The sequence below is a fragment of the Sminthopsis crassicaudata genome, chromosome 1 (genome assembly GCF_048593235.1).
Source record: "Sminthopsis crassicaudata isolate SCR6 chromosome 1, ASM4859323v1, whole genome shotgun sequence".
Lineage (NCBI taxonomy): Eukaryota > Metazoa > Chordata > Mammalia > Dasyuromorphia > Dasyuridae > Sminthopsis > Sminthopsis crassicaudata.
Window position 1 is genome coordinate 58,303,227 of NC_133617.1, and position 21,275 is coordinate 58,324,501.

At 36.5% G+C, this 21,275-nt stretch overlaps 1 protein-coding gene across 1 annotated transcript in view; it reads left to right on the forward strand.

The window, feature by feature from the left end:
• The window catches only part of CPAMD8 (C3 and PZP like alpha-2-macroglobulin domain containing 8), a 157,812-nt gene that overhangs the window by 49,574 nt on the left and 86,963 nt on the right, over nucleotides 1-21,275 (forward strand). Inside the window, exons 14-20 of the mRNA XM_074305772.1 lie at nucleotides 2,841-3,030; nucleotides 5,579-5,751; nucleotides 5,855-6,004; nucleotides 7,698-7,862; nucleotides 9,044-9,186; nucleotides 10,819-10,881; nucleotides 20,085-20,316. Of these exons, the coding sequence (XP_074161873.1) occupies nucleotides 2,841-3,030; nucleotides 5,579-5,751; nucleotides 5,855-6,004; nucleotides 7,698-7,862; nucleotides 9,044-9,186; nucleotides 10,819-10,881; nucleotides 20,085-20,316 (1,116 nt within the window). The remainder of the gene's footprint in view (nucleotides 1-2,840; nucleotides 3,031-5,578; nucleotides 5,752-5,854; nucleotides 6,005-7,697; nucleotides 7,863-9,043; nucleotides 9,187-10,818; nucleotides 10,882-20,084; nucleotides 20,317-21,275) is intronic.

The window sequence follows — 21,275 nt, forward strand, 5'->3', positions numbered from 1 at the left end:
ATGAAGGACCTCAACAAATAGGAGTTAAGGCCAAGAGAGGGAAGGGGTGACCAGATCATGAGAAAATCAGAGACCATGTGATATAGGAGTCAGCAAACTGTGGCTTATGGGACCAGATTCCGCCCACCACTTGTTTTTGTTCCACCCATGGGCTAGAATGTTTCTTATATTTTGTAGTTTGCTGACCACTGGTTTAAAAGAATAGAGAGTGTTTAGCCTAGAGAAGGAAAGACTTGGAAGGCAGGGATAAATAGTGTCTTCAGCTCTCTTCAGGTCTGTCTTGTATGTAAGATTTGATTGTATTCCATATTCATGACTTCAAAGCCAAACTGTACTCAAGGCTCTACCTGGGCTCTGTCCATGGTGTTCACTTGTTCAATGATAACCAGTTGCTACAGACTTCAGATCTTTATAAATGGTACCTCAGTATCTTGAGAATGATTCAGTCATAGAATCGAAAGCCTAGACATGAGGTTTCTCATTTGAAGGTGAAGGTCAGTTCATTCCAAATGAGGTTTTGCAGCATTTTACATGAATTGAATTGGTAGTTCTTATTTTACAGTACTTCCCTGGGAAGGAAACACAAATGGGATTTTGCACAGCCACTCTGGACACATTGTTCTTATTACGCTCTGATTTAAACCAATTCCACTGTGGGAAAGCTGAAAAAGGCCTTTCTTACAACTGTGGGAACAGAGGTTTTTCAGCTCCCGTTACTCTGTGTTCCAATTAGCCAGTTTTTTTGCATAAACAATTCTATCATTTCATCCAGAAGCTTTATTAGTGTGTTAGCAGGCACTGCCCTATGAATTATTCACATGATGACTTTTTGAATGTTTTTCCAGCCAAGTAAAAATGTTCTTTCTTTTCCAATTTGCAATTCTTAAGGTGCAGACGAGTGCTTTAGGCCAATTTTGAGGTTGTCATTCTATGAACTCTAAGTTGTAAGACATTTATCAAGTGATTTTCTTGGGATTTAGAATTATGTGTCCAGCTGTATTAATGATTACAATTTGAGTTAATGTCAGCTGGAAGACCCTCAGAAATATCTTATCCAAACCCTTTATTTTACAAGTGAGAAAACAGAAGTTCATGGGGTTTGTTATTTGTTCAGGTTTGCATACCTGAATTTTATCTCCTAGAATAGAACTCTTAAGCACTAGCAAGTTCAGATTATGGGAAGCTCTCTTCTCTTTCCTTCCTTTGCTTCTCTTGGGCCATCTTGAAAATGATGCTTCATGGAAAGCAAAGTCCAGATATGAGGCTGCTCACCTGAAAATGAGGTTTAGTCCAGTTTAGTCCAGTTGAGGTTTTGTAGCTGTAGCATTTTATATGGATTAGTTGTCTTTCATATGACTTTAAGCTTATAGGATCATAAATCTGTCTTAATAGAAATACAAACTTCTTCTAACAGTAAGATATCTGAACATAAAATGTATTGCCTCTGAACTATTATATTCACTGTCACCAGTGCTGATCTTGAAGTACCATTTGTAGATACTCTTGTCTTTCTTTAAAAATACTTATTGTCCCTATTCAGTACTCTAACTCTTGCAAAAAGAAGCCCTCTTTTGTAACAAATAAATAAACCAATACATTAGGCATAATTGAAAGGGCAAACTTTATTCTGCACCTACAGGCCCCCACTTCTCTACCAATAGATAGAAGATTGGCAGGTTTCTTAATTGGTCTTCTAAAAAAGTATAACCAAAGGCACTGCTTTGATTGGGATTCTGAAATCATTCAGACTTGCTTCCTTTGCAGGTCTTTGTGTTAATTGTCCCCGGATTCTCCTCTTTCCCTTCTGCTTCACTTTATATGAGTGATCCCAAATTTTTCTGAACCAGACACATTTGTTCCACTATATTCATGAACCACACTTAGTTTAGCCATTCTCTAAATAATAGGTACCCATTTTGTTTTGGATGACCATTTGTGGGGGATAGATTAAATGACCTCTAAAAGTTTTTCCAATGCTCAAAACTGTCTAATCTTATACTATTTTAACCAAATGTGATTATAATATTCAGCCATGGTCCTAGAGACAAGAAGTGGGGAGGGGAAGACTGTGGGTTTAGAATGTTGTATATAGACATAGTTGCTACATCAGGATAATTTTCTTTTCATACATGTTTTTCTTTGTTATAAGAGAAGGCTCACTTGAGACTGGATAAGGAGGGTAAAAGTAGTAAACTGGAAATAATTGTGATGTAAAAGATATAACAGGTCACTATATATATATAAAATATATATATATAATATATATGTATATATATATAAATATATAACTAAAATTTTATTTTTTTAAAAATCCATCATTCTATAACTTATTTATTATAGCTTTTTATTTACAAGATATATGCATGGGTAATTTTTCAGCATTGACAGTTGCAAAACCTTTTGTTCTAATTTTTCCCCTCCTTCCCCCCACCCCCCAGGTAGACCAATACATATCATTCTATAACTTGATATTATTTACTTTTATTGTTTTCATTTCTAAGGCTAAAAGTAGAACATAGTACTAGATCAGATTTCTTTTTTAAATAATATTTCATTTTCCCCTCAATTAAACATAAAAACAATTTTTAACATTCATTTAAAATAATTTTTAAGTTCCAAATTCTCTTCTTCCTTTCTTCTCTGTCAAAGCAAAATGGACAGACCCCATTCCAAGACAGAGAGTCTAGGGCATCTGGGCCCCTCTCTGGACGTTTCAACATCGTGTGGTCTTGTTGGGGGCTTGGGAGGGTTCAGGGTCATTGACCTCTTGGTGTGTTCGTATCATCTGTTTCTGTTTAGCATAACTCAGGTTCCCTCTCAGCTGCTGTCTCTTCCCTAAGGTGGGGGACGAAGTCCGTTTTCCCGTAAAGTCCACCTGTCCTTGTGATTTTACTTTATATTATGAAGTTGCATCACGAGGCAACATTGTGCAGTCAGGCCTGCAGCCTGCCAATGTCACACAGCAAAGAAGCAAGAGAGATGCACCTCCCTCAGACCAGACCAGCCATGTAACCCACATCCCAGGAACAAGTGAGTATAGTTACAAGGGAAATTAAAACCTTACTCTGTTCATAGCCCATGTCAGACCCCTTCAATGGCTCCCCAGGACCACCAGGAGAAAATCCAAATTCCATAGTTAGACTGTCAAAGGTCATGCGCAGTCTGAGTCAATCATACCTTTTAAAATATTACCTAATATTCTCTCACATTATACTAGTCCCTAAATGCCTGCTCTATAAACCTTTGTTCATACAATTTCCTTTCTCCAGGCTTTAGAAAAGCTAAAAAGATAAATGAAGCATGGTTCCTGCCCTTATGTGGTTTACAGATATGGTACAAATTAGAATTTGGTCACTGGAATAAATTCCAATTCTGTAATGCTTAAAGATCCCTTTCCTCTAGGGGAAAACTGACAAAATGCTTTCTTCGATTCCCAACCCTGTGAGGTGACCGGGACATGTATTATCATCCCTGTTTTATAGATGGATAAATTGAGGGCCAGAAAGACAAGGTGAATAATAAGTGATGTTTTGACTCTAAGTCTAAACCCTCTCCCCTCACTATATGCTATAGTCTGGGTGAGGGGGAGATCACTTCCCTTTTGGGGATCTGTGAGGGCTTGTTGGAAGAGGTGACCTTTAAGCTGGACATAGAAAGATGGGCAGAGTTTCACAGATGTTGTCAGTTGGGGTTGAGAGAGAAGGATGATGTTCTGAGTGTTATCTGGAGCAGGTGAAGCACTTGTATTAGAGTGGGTACTACACAGACATCTTATCTATAGCATGTATATTTTTTCCCCTTTTACTAGAATCCACAACTAAAGAGGTGATGTGGAGGGACCAGTAATCAGAACTAGCATTTTCCTAGCCAATCATTGTCTCAGAATCTTCCATACAGGTAGAGGGCTCCCAGAAGTCCAGGGAGAGTGGTAAAGGAAGTTTACGTGTTGTTGCTATATTTTAACTCAAAAGACAGTTCAAGTGTATCTCATCTTTCTTGGAGATGGGAATGGAAGCTTTTGAGTTCATATAGGAAGGTGTATTTTCTCAATATTGTTATCAAACATCCAGAAGATGTTAGTACTAGAGTTGGCATTAAAGGTTAGGGAGTTTCTTTTTTGCATCTTTTTAACACCTTCAAGTTTTCTGGCCATTTGTAATTTAATCATTCAATTTTTAAAAATTTTATTTTATTTTTGTGGGATTTTGGGCTTATCAAACACTGATCTCCTAGGGTTAGTATGCTTCCATATATTATGTACCTAATCTGTTCTACTGATCATTCTCTCTATTTTTCAACCAGTACCCATTTTTCTTTTCAGAATTACTGTTTTATAGTCTAGTTTGAGATCTGCTATTGCTAGACCACTTTCTTCCCCGTGTTTTTTTCATTACTTTCCTTTAAATTATTTTTTTAAAGGAAGATAAGCTCTTTTTATATGTGAAATGCCTATAATTGAATGGGAAAGACAAGGTCAACCCACACATGAAAAAATGCAAAAAAAAAAAAATTGGATATTTTCGTCACTAAAGGGAAATTCCACATTGTTGACAGCACAGATCCATTGATATGCTTGACTACATTTTAATAGCTTGAATCATTTGGTAAAAGATTGAATATTATTGGATTTCAAGAAAAAAAGTGATCAAAATATTACCATCATTTTTAACCTCATTTACAAAATATTTAAGTTCATCCCCCACACATACACAGAGATTTACAATTGTAACAAATATGAGAAATAATTTAGTTAAAAGGTCTCATTTTCCTGAAAAGGATTATCATTTGATTTTTACAACCATAGAAGGGAGGTTCTATAACATTTATTATCCTCATTTGATAGCTAAGATAATTGAGTCAGAGAGAAATTACGTGACTTGTTGAATGATTTTTCAGTCATGTCTAACTTTTTGTAATCTCATTTGGGGTTTTCTTAACAAAGATTCTGGAGTGATTTGCCATTTCCTTTTCCAGCTTAGTTTATAAATGAGAAATTTTTCCTTTAAATTCTTGACTTTTTCAGCTTTCAGTAGAATTTTGTTACAGGTTTTTTTCTAGTTGTAATGCAATCATTTGGTAATTTGATATTTATGGTACCAAATAAGTAAATTAACTTAGGTAGTATTGTCATTATATTGGCTCAACTTATTCATTAGTAATTAATATTTTCCAGTTATTTATACCCATTATTATGTGCATTTTTATTACATAAAATTTAAAAATTTTCCCAGATCAGAAGCATAACAGCAGAAAAAAATTACATCAAATTTCTCTCATTTCTAAGATGTGAAAGTGATAAGGTTGGGGTAGCAATTCCTAATTCTAAATACAAGGCACATGTGAAGAATTCACAATGGCATTCTCTTTGCCAAAAGGTACTTTTACAAGAAGAGGTTATGGTCAAAATGAAGAGACAAAACAGACACCAGGAGTGGTAAATATGAAATAGATTCAGGAGGACATCAAAAAGAATGTTATTGTTAGCAAGGGATGGGAATTACACCATTGATTGGCAGGCCAACCATAAAAGGGATTGAGCCAATCATTTAAATTTCTAACAAAATAATGTCTTACCCAGCTTCTCCAGAGACTCCAGGTGCTGAGGTTGAGGTGTGTGTGACATACCTACATCTTCGAGTCACCCCCAGTATGGCTCCTTTCAGCCGCCTATTGGTGTACTATGTAAGAGAGAATGGAGAAGGAGTCACAGACAGTCTACAGCTGGCAGTTCAAGCTTCATTTGAAAACCAGGTAGGGTGGCCGGAGAGTGGGAAGGAAAACAGAGGAAGTGAAGTTCATTTGGCAGGGCTGTAGTCTCCTGCTATCTGTGAGTGGGAAGTGTCTTTGTGCTCAGGTTTCAGTGACATATTCCTCCAATGAGACAAGACCTGGAGATATTGTTGACATGAAGGTCCGCGGAGCTAAAGGAAGTTGTGTCTGTATTGGGACTGTCGATAAGAGCATATATCTCCTCAAGACAGGATTTCAGCTGACACCTGCTCAGGTAAGGAGAGAGAGGCCAAAAGCTGAGGGCTGTCAAAGTTCAGTTACTAATATTCATCCACTACTTACCTTCATCATCAACCAACATTTATCTTCGTAGTCTTTCAGGCTGAGATTCAAAGTCCCCATTGGGGACAATCAGGTCCAACCTTCCTTTTAAACCTATTTTTCTGTTACTCCACTACCAGAACCTAATAGTTCACTCAAATTAATCTGCTCACTGACCCCAGAACAAATTTGGTATTCTCTCTCCTCCCATTTTTGCTCAGATTGTATTCCCATCCAGGAATGCTCTCCCTTTAGTCTTAACTCATCAGAATCATTTCTAGCCTTGAAGGGCCAAGTTAAATCTGTTTCTTTTAGGTCGTCTCTCCTGATCTTCTACCCCAAAATTAGTTCTGTGCCACAGTCTTTTATATCATTCATTAACTGTACCATTCGTATGTGTCATGCTCATATTCCTAATATTGTTCAATCATTTTTTCAGTTATTTTTTCAGTCATGGATGACTCTCAGTGACCCCATTTGAAGTATTTTTGGCAGAGACACTGGAGTGGCTTGCCATTTCTTTTTCTAGCTCATTTTAAAGATAAGAAAAGTAAGACAAACAGGGTTAAGTGATTTGCACAGGGTTATACAAGTAATAAGTTCAAATTTGAATTCATGAGATTGGATCTTCCTGACAGCAGGCCCAGCACTCTATCTACTGCATCACCTAGCTGCCCATATTCCTAATTATCTGTTTTTTTTTATTTGTTATTTTCTAGACTTCTCATCTTATCTATACACAGATGTGTTTTATCTCCCCAACTATCCTGTAGTCTTTTTTGAGGATTATCCTTCCTAATACCTAATATAGTACACCTGAAACTTCAATGTGTGGAAAAGATCTATAACTACCTATCAATGTGAGCCATCTCTTCACTGAGGCAGATTGCAGCCCTGCTCTGCCTTCATGAGCAGATTCCATGAACTACTTACCTCAGGAATTTTGTCATTGTGGGGGACTCACTCTATTAACTTTATGCCAACCCCTCAATATAATTGATGGTCTTAGAATGCCATGGGTAGGAAAAAAAATCATCCTTTGATAGTTTCAGAATTTCCATGAACAAGAAAAAAAAATCATCCTCTGAAGGTCAACCCCAAATCTAATGGTGAGCCTTACTGCACTTTGCTAGGCTGGTAGTTATGTTACAGACATAATTTAGTTCTGGAAACATTTCCAATCCACTGGGCCCTGCCAAAGGTCTGGCAGCATCCCACCTAGTGGAAGGGTTCTAGTTATAAGTGCTTTTCTTTTGGCCTGCTTCCTCATTTCTGCTTTTCAGAACTTCTAACTGCCTCCTAAGCTCAAGTTTTTTATTTTACTATCTCCTACACAAGGTATATCTGACTCTCTTTTAATTCTCTCTCTTTCTCTCTTTCTCCTGGTTGTCACTTATCTGTGAACATGCTGTTCTTCCTAATTAGTTAAATCTCTTTTAGTGTGGGGGATTGTTTCTTTTTGTCTTTGTATCCCCAGGACCTACAATTGTGCCTTGCACAGAAGAAATGTATAATAAGTATTTTGCAAATGAATTGGTTAAAAGTATTTTTGAATAACTTCAAATAATTGAGACCCTCTCTTCTTCTCTTACTCACCAATCCCACCTTCATTATCTCTTGTGTTCCTTTTCCTTGCTTGCATACAGGTTTTCCAGGAATTAACAGAATATGATGTTTCTGATACCTTTGGGACGCCCAAGGAAGATGGGCATTTCTGGTGGCCAGGGATGTCCTCCCATAGACGCCGACGCCGGTCTTCCGTTTTCCCTTGGCACTGGGATATTGCAAAAGATGCACGATTTGCATTTACTGTAAGCAATACAGTACATTATTATAATAATATAATATATAACAACTGCTCTCCTTTTTCTCCAAAAGGTCCTTCTAAAGTATATGGGCTAAGATATTCACTGCAACAAGCAACATTTATCAAAAGAAAAAAATGGGACCCAAAAATACAACTAACTTTTTGGTGAATGGAGGCTAGTAGAAAAAACACAGGATATGTAGTCAGAAGACCCAGGCCAGGGTGCTGGTTCTGAAATATATTCAGACAAGCCATTTCTCCTATTGGGGTCTTGGGCTCCCTCATTCATGAAACAGGAATAAGACTACTTGTATTACCCATCTCACCAGGCTGTAAAGAAAATGCTTTTGGTGAAGAGTTTAGTTTTTCTTTTCTAGTATCCCTTGCATCTGTCCCCTCTCTTCCATGATTAGGGCTTCTGTTCCAGTAGAGTCCCTTATTCCCACTTGGCTTCAACTATGGCAGGAGGCTCCTAACATTTCCCTCTTCATTTCCAGTGTACCTTTCTTCACTCATGAGCATCCTCAGAACTGGATCTGCTCTTCAGAACCTCTTCCTTGGCTGCCTTTTCATGGCATTTACCAGCAAATTGGACTGGATAGAATTTGGGTCTTAATTTGTTTTATGTTTTGTTTTTTTGGTTGATCTGTTCAAAACTCATTTATGGAATTGAATTAATATAGGTGTATACATTCCCAATTGTTATCTCATCTGATTCTTAACAAAGCCTATAAGAAGGGAGGTGGTACAATTATTATTCTCCCTACTTTATAGATGAGGGAACTGAGGCTAAAAATGATTGTGACATGCCCAAAGGGATGAAGCTGGGACTCAAACTCATGTCTTCTAATTCCAGTCTCAGTGCTTTTCTCTAGTCCCATTGGTGATGGTTTAAGTCTTTCAAGAAAAGATTATAGTTTTATAGTGTGTCCTTTTGTTTTACGAGGTTTGCAAGCCATGATCTGTTTATTAAATTTTAAGTGGTCAAATTAATTATTTCCCAAATGTGTCAGTTCTCTTTTGTGCTTTGGACCCTGGAACAAATCAAATATAAAAATGTTTAATCTTCAGCAACAATATCTCCTGTGTCCCTGTAACAAGCGCTACTGTGAATGGGTTTATATTCTTGTCAGCCATTCAGAAGACAAACTGATGAAACTCTTTTGGTTGTTTCCCTTTATCTAGGAAACCGGGCTGGTGGTCATGACAGATTCAGTAAGCTTGAATCACAGACAAGATGGGGACATGTACACAGATGAGGCTGTACCAGCCTTCCAGCCACACACGGGCACGCTGGGCAGCACAGCACACTCGAAGATCATACCCAGGTAATGTGGAATTTGGGAAGTTTTTAGCCAATACTACTTTAATGTGCCAGCTTTAATCTGAACCACGTTTCTAGGTCAGGTTTTAACAAATAGGAAGGTAGATGAAATTCTAAATAAATGTGTCATCTTATATTTGTGCTCCCTTTCATTCATTCATTCAGTAAATGTTTATTAAACTCCTATTGTGTGGTAGGCACTATATTAAGTGCTAGGGATACAAAAAGAGGTGAAAGACAATTCCTGCCTTCAAATAACTTACACTCTAATGGGAGAGACAATATGCAAGTAAATATAAAGCAATAAATAGGATAAGTAAGAAGCAATATAGGGAAAAGATTGGAATTAAGAGGGGTTATGAAGGCTTCCTTCAGAAGGTGGCATTTTGGTTGGGATTTAAAGGAAGTCAGGAAAATCAGTAGTCAGAGCAGAAGAGGGAGAGTATTCTGGATTTGGGGACAGCCAGAAAAAATGACTGGACCCAAGAGATAAATGTTTTGTTCATAGAATAGCCAGGAGGCCAGCATCACTGGATCAAAATGCACTTGTTGGATAGTAAGGTGCTAGAAGGTTGGAAAGGTAGAAAGGTTTTTGAATGCCAGACAGAGCATTTATATTTGATTCTGGAAGAAATAGGAAGCCATTGTTATTTATTGAGTGGAAGATGATAGGTTGAGACAATATTGGATCTGCATAGGAAAATTGACTTTAGTGACTGAATAAAGAATGAATTGGAATGGAAAGAGACTTGTAAACAGGCACATCCTCCAAAAGCTATCACTTTTGTGATCCAGGCATGAGGTAATGACCTCTGAGGTTCTAGGATTCTGTCATCCTAAGACAGAGTTTCTGAAAATGAGAAGTCGTCACTATACAAAATCTTGTAAATTCCAAATCTCTTTAATGTGAAGCAAATGTCTAAATAAAACGTGTACTAATGTACTCTGGAAAAAGCTGTGGATCAGCACCAATGTATTCCAGAAAAGCTATGGATCAGTAAGAATGAAATTTAAAGAAAAAAAAGCCAACAAGCTAAAACCAACCAAACCAAAAAACTCAGCAAGAGTTGTTTGTTTTTTAATACCATGAAGGAAGATTTTTCAAAAATGCTCTTCTTTCACAGATTTTTCTATTCAGAGTGTCACAATGGAAAATGACCATACAATTTAGATTGTCAAAGCTAGGAAGAACCTCACTTCTTCCTAGAACATTTTGTCAGAATTTTTCCTTTGTCTTGTTTACACTCTACCTTTTAAAAAAATTGCATTTGTGTCTTTTTTAAAATCTTTTCATCAGCCTTCCAGATCAAGGAATTGCACTTAGTAGGTACTTTATAAATGTTGAACAAAATGTAATTGAATGTAAAGCAAGGGAGCATAACTTCTTTTGAACATCTAATTAATTTTTGCCTTCTGTGTATGATGTTTATTTGCTAGAATATTAAAAGAACTGTATTTGGTGGAAAGATGTGTGTTTCATTATGGGGTAAGCTTTGTATCAATCATCCCCTTTTGCATTTCAGTCTTGCCACTTTCCTTTTGTCCTCATTTGGGTACCTGACCAACCTGTGCCAATTCTAAAGCCTGGGTAAGCCATTTTCTTATAAGTTTTCCCTTTTGTTTCCTCTCTTGATAGAGCTGAGAAGAGAAAAAGGACTTTCTTCCCTGAAACATGGATGTGGCATTGTCTTAATATCAGGTACTAAGTCTTATTTGTCATTGTTTAATTAAAAAACATTTGTGAGAAAATATGACTATCATAATTTACTTGAAAACCAGAACTAAGTGGGAAATTTTTTCCAACAGTTTTACCACTTGTAGCACCATGAAGTTCCACTTGAAATCCATCTGTTCTAACAAGACTAATGTGGTCCTCTGAAACTTATTTGTGAAATGTAATAATAATAATAATAGAGATCTTTACAATTTACAGTAAACAAAACATGATTCTTTAAAATTCCCTCTTTTGCAATAGCATCCCTTTGTTTTCATAATAGGGTGATTAAAATTCTAAAAACTATTTACTAGTCCCAGCCCCGTATTTCCTCTCTACTCTGGGGAGCTTTACACTTTGGCTAGAGTCTATTCCCACCTTTTATTTTGTTTTAGATATTTTTAAAGTGAAGGAGAATTAAGGTGATTGGTAGACAGCAGGAATGGCAAACTCTGACCCCCCCACCCCTTCAGCTTTCCTGTACCAGTTTCTGATTGGGAGGATCTGATCTCTAGCCCATTTAAAACTATCTTCTCTGGCTTCTCCCCTGTTTAAAAACCATTTAGGTCATCTTCATTCTGACAGGGAATGATCTTTATCCTTGTTCCCTGGTCGAGGAAACTGGAGATACTAGAGAAAAACATATAAGGTCAATTTATTCATCGATAAACATTTATTAACCAGGTATTTATTATACACCAGACATTGTGCCAAGCCTGGGAATACTAATGCAAGCAAAAGGGGGAAAGAAATTGCATTCATATGTGCTATCTGCCAGATGCTTTTGGAAGATGTTTTTAGACAAGAGATTCTTGCTTCAATTAGGTTTGGACCCTGTGCTCTCTGAAGCCTTTCACATCTTTAACTCTTTGGGTCACTTGTTTATGATGACAATCTGAGGCCCATAATGGACTAACCATTTCCTGTGCGTAGGCACAAAAATTTGGTATTTATATAAATAAAACAACTACTTATTCTCTTACCCTCTATTCTTTGTTAAGTAATTGGTTCCTGAGAATTGATTCTGATTTTGTTGTGTGTGTACCTCTATTCTAGTCAGCTAACTGCCTGAAGTTTCACCCTAGAAACACTGAATCACAAACTGCACTTCACATAACCCAGGAAGCAGATAGACCATCTAGCTCCAAATTTGTTTGTTTGTTTCCAATAGTGTTTTATTTTTCCAAATACTTGTAAAAATAGTTTTAAACATTCATTTTTGTAAAGCTTCACATTTTTCTCCTTCTCTATCTTACATCCTCCTTCCCAAAGACAGCTAGCAATCTGATATAAGTTAATTATGTATAGTCCTTTTAAACATATTTTCATATTTATCATGCCGTGCAAGGAAAATCATATCAAAAAGGAAAAAGCCATGAGAAAGGAAAAAATAAGCAAAAAAGCAATTTTGTTTGTTTTTTAAAGCAAAACAAATTATAAACAGGATAAAAATAATGATCCAAGGGTCTATCAATTAGGCATTGCTCTCAATTGCCCAATCAACATAAATGACACAAAAATAGTTATCTGCAGATTTTATTTACACTCCGAGCTCAAGCTCATCTGTCTGGAAAACATAAACAAAAACAAACCAGAGATCACAGAGCATGAGTTTCACAATCTTATGTGGAATGTGAATACATGAGCAGCATGGAAAAAATGAAATTTTACCGAGATCAGAAAAGGAAGATAAGGGTAAACATTTTTGGAAAGAAGTTGTTATTGTGGTTTGTCCTTCATTTTCTAAGAGAACCATGACATTGGGAAGGTGATGTCATGACTTGCATGTGAATTGGATTGAAACAAGAGATGGTTATGAAAATCAGCAGCTTCATGGTCATTTGGTTCCAGTGGGAAGAGATAGATCAGAATCAGGCCAGTACTAATGGACTTGTGATGGAGAGAACCACCTACACCCAGTGAGAGGACTGGGGATTGAGTGTGAAAAACAATATAATATTTTCACTTTTTTGTTATTATTGTTGTTTGCTTGCATTTTGTTTTCTTTCTCATTTCCCCCCCTTTTCAGGCAGAATTATCATTTTATTGCATTAGCTCAGTCTAATCATGAACAATTGATATTTTTCCAATTATTTAGATCTGACTTTATTTGTGTGAGAAGTATTTTGTAATTGTGTTCATATTGTTCTTGGGTTTGTCTTGGCAAATAGACCCCCAAGTATTTTATTTTGTTTATAGTAGTTTTAAATGGAATTTCTCTATCTCTTGCTGATGGGCTTTGTCAGTAATATATAGAAATGGTAATGATTTGTGTGGATTTATTTCATATCCTGCAACTTTGCTAAAGTTGTGAATTGTTTCTAGAAGGTTTTTGGATGATTTTCTAGAATTCTTTAAGTATATCATCACATCATCTGCAAAGAGTAATAGTTTTATTTCCTCATTGCCTATTCTAATTCCTTTAATTTCTTTTTCTTATTACTAAAGTCAACAATGTTGAACAATAATAGTGATAATGGGCATTCTTGTTTCACCCCTGATCTTACTGGGAATGTGTCCAGCTTCTCTCCATTACAAATAATGCTTGCTGTAGTTTTCAGATAGATGCTGCTTATTATTTTAAGGAAAGCTTCCTTTATCCCTAGGTTCTCTAGTGATTTTAATGGAAATGGGTGCTGTATTGTGTCAATTTTTTTCTTTTTGATCTGATTTGTGGAATTGTGGAAATATGTATAGAAGAATAGCACATGTTTAACATAGATTAGATTATTTGCCATCTAGGGAAGAGATAGGGAGAAGGAGGGAGAAAAAAATTGAAACACAAGGTTTTGCAAGGGCTAGTGTTAAAAACTATCTATGCATGTGTTTTAAAAATAAAAAGCTTTATTAAAAAATAGATCTAGCCTTGGCCTTGTTTCAACTCTGATGGTACAGGGTGAATTTGAATAGCAATTATTTCTTTCTGTCTTAATCACTGAATGGGCATTGCCTTAGTCAGAGTAAAACCTGTTAAAGACTTTATCATATTGGACAGAAATAATTATACCCAGAGAAGGAACACTGGGAAGCGAATGTAAATTGTTAGCACTACTGTCTATCTACCCAGGTTACTTATACCTTCGGAAGCTAATAATTAATGTGCAACAAGAAAAAGGTATTTACACACATATATTGTATCTAGGTTATATTGTAACACATGTAAAATGTATGGGATTATCTGCCATGGGGGGGGAGGGAGTGGAGGGAGGGAGGGGATAATTTGGAAAAATGAATTAAAAAAAAAAAAAGAGAAGTCATAATTGACCAAAAAAAAAAAAAAAAAAGACTTTATCATAAAAAGTCCCAGGTCTCCCACTGCATCTAGGACCATCTCCAGTCGTCCTGATCTACATCTCTCCACTGGATGGCTCTGGGAGAGAAAATGAGGCTGGTGATCTTGCATAGCCCTCCCTCACTTCAATCCAATTTACTTGCAAGTCTTGACGTCACCTAAAAACAAGTAACAAAAAGGGGAAGATAAGGGCATCTGCCAGCTGTTCAAAACAGGAGCAGTGGCTTCTTTCCCAGATTTGATTCTGCAGGTGTTCTGACCTTGGAATTTCCCAGAATAATATCTGGAAGCTCAAAATAGAGACAGGGGCAATGTCCTCCTCCTATGGCAAGAAGTCTGAGGAGTTGCTTTCCCATCACTATCTTTATCTTATCATGGAGGCTGCAAGAGGATTAAGCCAGAAATTCTCTCACCATATAAAAGTATTTAGCAGTTCATCTGTTTTTTACTTATTCTGCTCCAGGATAAAAGTCTCTCAGTGAGTCTATGGAAGAGAAATTTGGATAGCAGGTTGGAATAATTGTGGGCTAATGTTTCATCAGTACTAAGAAGACAATATGAGATGAAATGTGTGCATTGTGTTTTAGTGGAATCTTGTTAATGGATTTATTCATTCCTTTTAAAGACTCAAATATAAATCTTTCGTGAATAAAGTACCTGAAGATCAGATTGCATAAAAATAATTTATGATTCTGTAATTATTTCTTTATGTAGCATATATTGCATCTAAGATGTCTATAGGAAAGTAGGCATAGAGCAGAACATTTCAATAAGAAATAATAGAATTGGGACAGTTAGGTGGCACAGTTGATAGAGCACCAGCCCTGAAGTCAGGAGGACTTGAGTTCAAATCTGGTCTCAGACACTTAACACTTCCTAGCAGTGTGATTCTAAGCAAGTCACTTAACCCCAATTGCCTCAGCAAAAAAAAAAAAAAAAAAAAAAAAAGGAGGAGGAAGGAGGAAGAAGAAAGAAGAAGAAGAAGGAAGAAAGAAGTAATAGAATATACCATCCTTATATGTCAGTGTGAGTGTATATGTGAATATATTGTATATGTATATATGGAAAGAGAGTATATGTCTTAAAAATCTTAATAGAGTTTTAAGTTATTAAATTTTCAGTAGCTTATACTAATAATACTAAAAAAATATACTAAGAAAACTATGTCATTACAGGGATAGCATCTGTTAAACTTAACATTTGAATAGCTTAAAACTATAATAAGATTTTGATGGCATGTATAGACCCACCCACACCAAAATCTCTAAAATGATCCTCAATCCCTTAGGTTTTTAGAGACTAGATGGATGACTTGGCAGGTACATTCTACCACATATTCCTTTCTCATATGAGTTGGACTATGTAGCTGAGGGCCTTTCCAATTTTCAAATTCTGTGATCCTTGTCCTACAACCCTGCTTTAATTTAATAACCTAGTAAAGAAAAGGAACTCACTATATTTCCAGTCAGCCTATCCAACTGGTGGGTCAACTATGATTGTAAGGAAGTTTTTTCCTAAGATTTAGCTAAAATCTTTTTCCTTCTAACCAATTCTTTCTCTATGTTTAGAATCCCTTCCCTTTCTCTTTTGTATAACATCTTGGCCCTAGGACAAATAAATAGTGTATAGTATACACTAAGCCTACCAAAGCAGTTGGCCATTCTTGATTAGATACTTCAAGGTTAGAGTACAATTTTTAAAATAAAGTTGAATTTACAAGACACATTTTCTTCTTTTTTGTAATGTCTTTAGCTGGACCTCCTTATGTTTTGACTTTAGAGAAAGACTGTTCCAGAGTTCCGAGTCCAAAGTAGGGATTTATCACTGAATATTTTGCTTATTTGGGGATATTGGTAAGCTTGAACACAATAGACAAGCTCCTTTCTTTTTCTCACAATCTTAATTCAAATTATACCTGACCAAGAAATCCTCAGTACACTATTTCCAACAAGTGTTCATCTAGCATCTCTTGGAATATAATCTTCCCTGACTACATCCACATCTTGGAACGGAAGCAGTCCAATTTATTATCATTATTATAATTTTAAATTGTCATTACTAGTGGTTATTTTAATGATTATGCTTATTGATAAATATAATAAATAATTTCAATTTTATGGTACTTTAAGATTTATAGAGTGCTCACCTATGAAATAATTACTTTATATAGCTATACATATTTAACTATATATTACATATAACATAACAGTATTTAATTATTATTATCCTCATTTTACAGATGAGGAAACTGACTTTCAAAGGTAGATGATTTACTCATAGTGACACAGCTAATAAGTATCAGATAGAAGTCAGACTCAATTCTCCTGATTCTTAAGGCCCATTGATTTTTTTTGTTGTTGTTGTCACAGTTCCCCAGAATTATTAGGAAGCTTTTCTTTGTATTTAGCTAGAATCTGCTTGCTCTGAAACTTTGCCCCTTCACTTTTTAGTTCTTTCCTATGGAGCTAAACAGAACAAATCTAATACCTTTTTAATTAGACTGATAACTTAAGATAACTTGAGTAAAACTGTCATTCCCTTCCCCAAGCCTTCTCTGTTAAATATTCCAGTTTCTTTGGCTGATCCTTTGATGACAAGCTTCTTGGTCATTCTTCAATTCTGGCCATGTTTACTAGGTGTGTATAGCTTCTTCAGTGGTCTTCCTGACCTTACTGACATGTGCAGAAGAGAACACAGTTCTCCAGTTGCAGCAGATGCCATCCCTGTAATGACATAGGCTAAGATTATACGAGTCTTGGTTGGCTGCTATGATATACTCTTGACTCATGTAGAACTGGCAGCTCCTACCACATATATTTGTGCATCCAGGTTATTCAATTATTTATTTAACTCTTTGTCATTTTTGGAATAACCAAAGAACCAAAAGATAATGGGGGGGGGGGAAATGGCCCTGAAATGCTGCAACTAAGTTCTGAATGCTTGGGCAACTCTGCTTCCCAGAGCCTTGGTTTTGCCATATAGCGAATAAAACATCAAACTAGAGTCTATTTAAGATTCCTTTCAGTTCTAATGTATTACATTCTAAGGGCCCTCCCAGTTCTGATGTTCTCTGTAATAAGGTCCTTTCCATCTTTTATGGGTTCTGATTCCAACTGAAGCAAGAGTTAAATGCACATTTTGCCCTCTTCATCTTAGTATAAATCTAGTTTCAGCCTGATTAAAGCTCTTGACAAAGAAGAAGAATTTTGGGTTTTATTGACCATATGTAATAACAATATATGATCCTTAAGTGGAACAAAAGTAGGACGCCAACCTTCAGATCAGTGTAGAATCTCACATTGCTGAGTGCTCAATGGCTGGAAGTATGTGTGTATTTTGGCAACTTGCCTAGAAGAATGAGTGCCCTCATGTGTGAAAATAATACATTAATGCTGGTTATGGGCTGAAATCCCAGGGGACAGAGCATCTGTAACCACAAATTGTTCAGCAAAAACAGTTTGGCTTCTGACCAAGTTTGAGGAGGATAGAACTTGGCCTTAACTTTAAGCTCTTATTTTCAGGTACCAGTTTCAGTTTATAAGTATGCATTAAAATATGAAATGAATACATAAGAGGCAATTATTTTATTTTTAAAAAATGAAAGAACTTGAAAAATAAATCTAACTAGACATTTGACTACTGATTGATATCTGTACAGTTTTTATTTAATGATTTTTTACACTATGTATTTAGGGTTTTAAACTGTTGCTAGCATCAGGATTTGACATTTTAGGACCAGACTTTCTGGAATGTATGCATGTCATGCCTGTGAAGCAGGATCTGCTCGTAGAGACTAAATTGCTTTGGTTTGGAAAATGTGGCAAAATCCCTTACGTCTAATAAGTGAGGGATTCAAGTCCTAGAGTCAGTTAATAAGCATTTATTATATTTTTAATGTTATTAAGTGCTGGCACTAGAGATACAAGGAAAGACAAAAGATAGTCTCTTCTCCAAAACCCATGATCTGAAGGGGAGACAACGTGCGAATAATCACATATAAATAAACTATATACAGGATCATTAAAGAGAATCAGCAGAGGAAAGACATTAGGATTAGTAGGCACTAGGAAGAAGTCCCTATATAAGGTAAGATTTTTAGACAGGAAAGGCAGGAGGTAGAAATGATGGAAATAATTCCAGGCATGGGAACAGTCAAAATGCTCAGGTTTGTGAGATGAGCAATCTGTGTCATGAGGAGCAAGGAGGCTGATGTTATTGCATTGCGCAAAATATTGCAAAGTCAGAAAGAGACTATGTTATGAAGGGGATTAAAAGCCAAATGATTTTATATTTGATTCTGGAGATGTGCAATTGGATTATTCGGAGGCAATAAATTGGAGTTTACTGAGCTTGTTGAGGAGGAAAGATTACAAGGCCAAACTTGCACTTTGGGAAGATCAGCTTGACATTTGAATGAAAGAGGGACAGGAACCAGGAAAGACAAGGCTGATAGCAAGAAGGCTATTATTGCAATAGTCCAGGGATGAAATGATGAAAGTCTAGATTGGGAACATGACATTGTCAGAGGGAGAGAAGGGATGTATGTGAGAGATGTTGTGAAGAGACATACAAATACACCTTCAGTTGTATTTGTTTGCAATCAGAGGCCCAGACAGAGAAAGGCAGTGAGCTTGGATAGTTTCCCTCTGATTAAAGCAGAGGCAGAGGCTAAGGCTTTAGGGTCACTTCATATCTGACTACTTAGACTTTCTGTGCCTTTATGTATTCACAAAGGATCCTCAAAAACTTCAAATTTGATATTCAAGAAGGCATCATCATCCTATTGTTTGACAAAATGATAGAGCCAGCATATCAAGTAACAGGGTTTTAGAAATAATCAGTCTTCCTGTCATGGACAAAAGCTGACAATTTCTATATCCTAAACTTCAAATTCCTGTGTAGAAACCAGAGTAGGGCAGTAGACTCCTGGATTGATCTTGATTTCTAGAAAGCAGCTTCAAGGATGAAATTGTCATTAAAAAGGCAGGAAATGGGTTCAGTCTTTTCCTTTCTCATTGAAGCATGGTAGTGTCTCACAACTGTTAACACAGACAGAGATGTCTCTCCTCTCCTTCATCGATAACCAACTTTCACATTTTTCCTCTTTTATTGTAAAGCTTCTGTGGACAGGAATTTTACAACTAGGGAATAAACATTTTTAAAACTTTTGTTCTAAAGGGGACAGAAGCATAAGAAGCAGTGTTTGCAGCTCTATGGTCTGCTGGTTACCATTTGTCTTGGATCTTGGATAATCTCCTAGAAGGCTCATCTCTATCAGTGGTGATGATAGTAACAGACATACAGTAGCAACATCTGTTACTAAGGCAATAAGTCTGGGATGGCTTCTGCTACAATTATATAGTTCAGCAATAGTATCAGTTATAAAAATATCAGATAGATAGATAGACAAACTCTACTTTAAATGTTCAGGAATGAGGTTGTCATAATTTCAGTGGTGGTCTCTGCTCTAAATGTGTATTTTTCTAATAACATCTGTTGTATGTGATTATTTTAGAAAGGCTATCATCATAAATGCATATTTCAGTGATGGTGATTGTGTCAGTTGTATTTGTTTTTGCAGTAACAGTGCCTAAGTGCGTATTCCTGTAATAATGCCTGCTTCAAATGTCTCTTTTCCCACTATCATCTTCTGTAAGAATATATTTCAAGAATAGGATTGTCATCAGTATAATTTCTAGTGGCAGCATCTGCTGTTAAGTATTAATTCCACAGTATCAGCCATTAAGTGTATGATTTTGCACATCTGTTCTATATATGTTCTTGAAATGAAGTCTACCCTAAGTGTATGTTTGGATGTCAGGGTCCACAGTAAAATAGTTAAAAACCTTTCTCTTTGGGTTCTTGAACCTCCAGTTGTCCTCTCTTCCTTTTGCAGTGACCCTTCTGGTGAGGAGTCTCTTCGAGTGGAAGTACCTGACTCCATCACAACCTGGGTAACGGAAGCTGTTGGCTTATCTGCAGTGCAAGGACTAGGTATTGCCAAACCAACTGAACTGAAAACATTTAAGCCATTCTTCATAGAATTCACCCTTCCGTACCATGTCATCAGAGGGGAACAAACCAAAATCCCTCTTAGTGTCTACAATTACTTGGCCATTTGTGTAGAGGTAAAGACTTTTCTATTATTCCAAGTATTGAGAGGAAAAACTTATCATTTTATATATAGTTGTGAAAGATTTTTGAATGGGAGATGATAGGATCTGTGAGATATGCATATCATGAAATGATCCCTGAAATGATAGGCAGAAGACCTGGGCTTTTCCTCCCTTTGCCATTGATTAGTATGCACAGGTAAATAAGTCACTTCTCTCTGTCCTCAATTTCTCCACTTGTAGCAAGAAGAGCTTGAACTGGATGAGCTGTAAAGATATCATCTAGCTGGAGGATTCTGTGATTCTTTAAATTAATAAACCAAATGGAACATTGTTAGTTATAGTTAGTTAGCCAGCTTAGACAGGGCACTGAGGTAGGATGCCAAAGTCATAGAAACCAAGACACAAAAAAGTCTGTGCTAGCTATAAAGTACCTGGGAAGTGATGTCAAGGAGAGTGAAGATATCAGCAGTTGAAAGTAGGTCTTTGGGAAAAGAGTAAAGAAGGGCAGCTAGGTCCAGGTGTTTGAGGCAGTCAAAGATCCAGACTTCAGAAAGTTGTCTTGAGTCCCACAACATGACTGAACCTTTCTTTGGGACAGGGATGATTTGGCCCTTAATGTCTTTCACTTGTTGCTGATGGGTCTCCAAGACCTGAAAAGATGACAAGACAATCTGAAGAATAGGAGGCACATGACTGTAGGCTTGCTATCTTTATGATTAAGCTGGGTGTAGAAGATCAGGGCCTAGAGGATTCTTACACTACATTTATCAGGGTTTTTCTAGGAGTGCATGATACAAAGAGAATTCTCTTCTGAAATTATAAATCTTTGCTAGATTATTTGGTCCTTAGGTGGAAAGAACTGTCACTAACCTAACTTGGTACAAAGACTCAGGATTAAGCAAACCTTTATAAGGGTGGTTTTCTTTAATAGATCCTTAATGATATATAATGGGAAAATAGTGAGGGGGCAC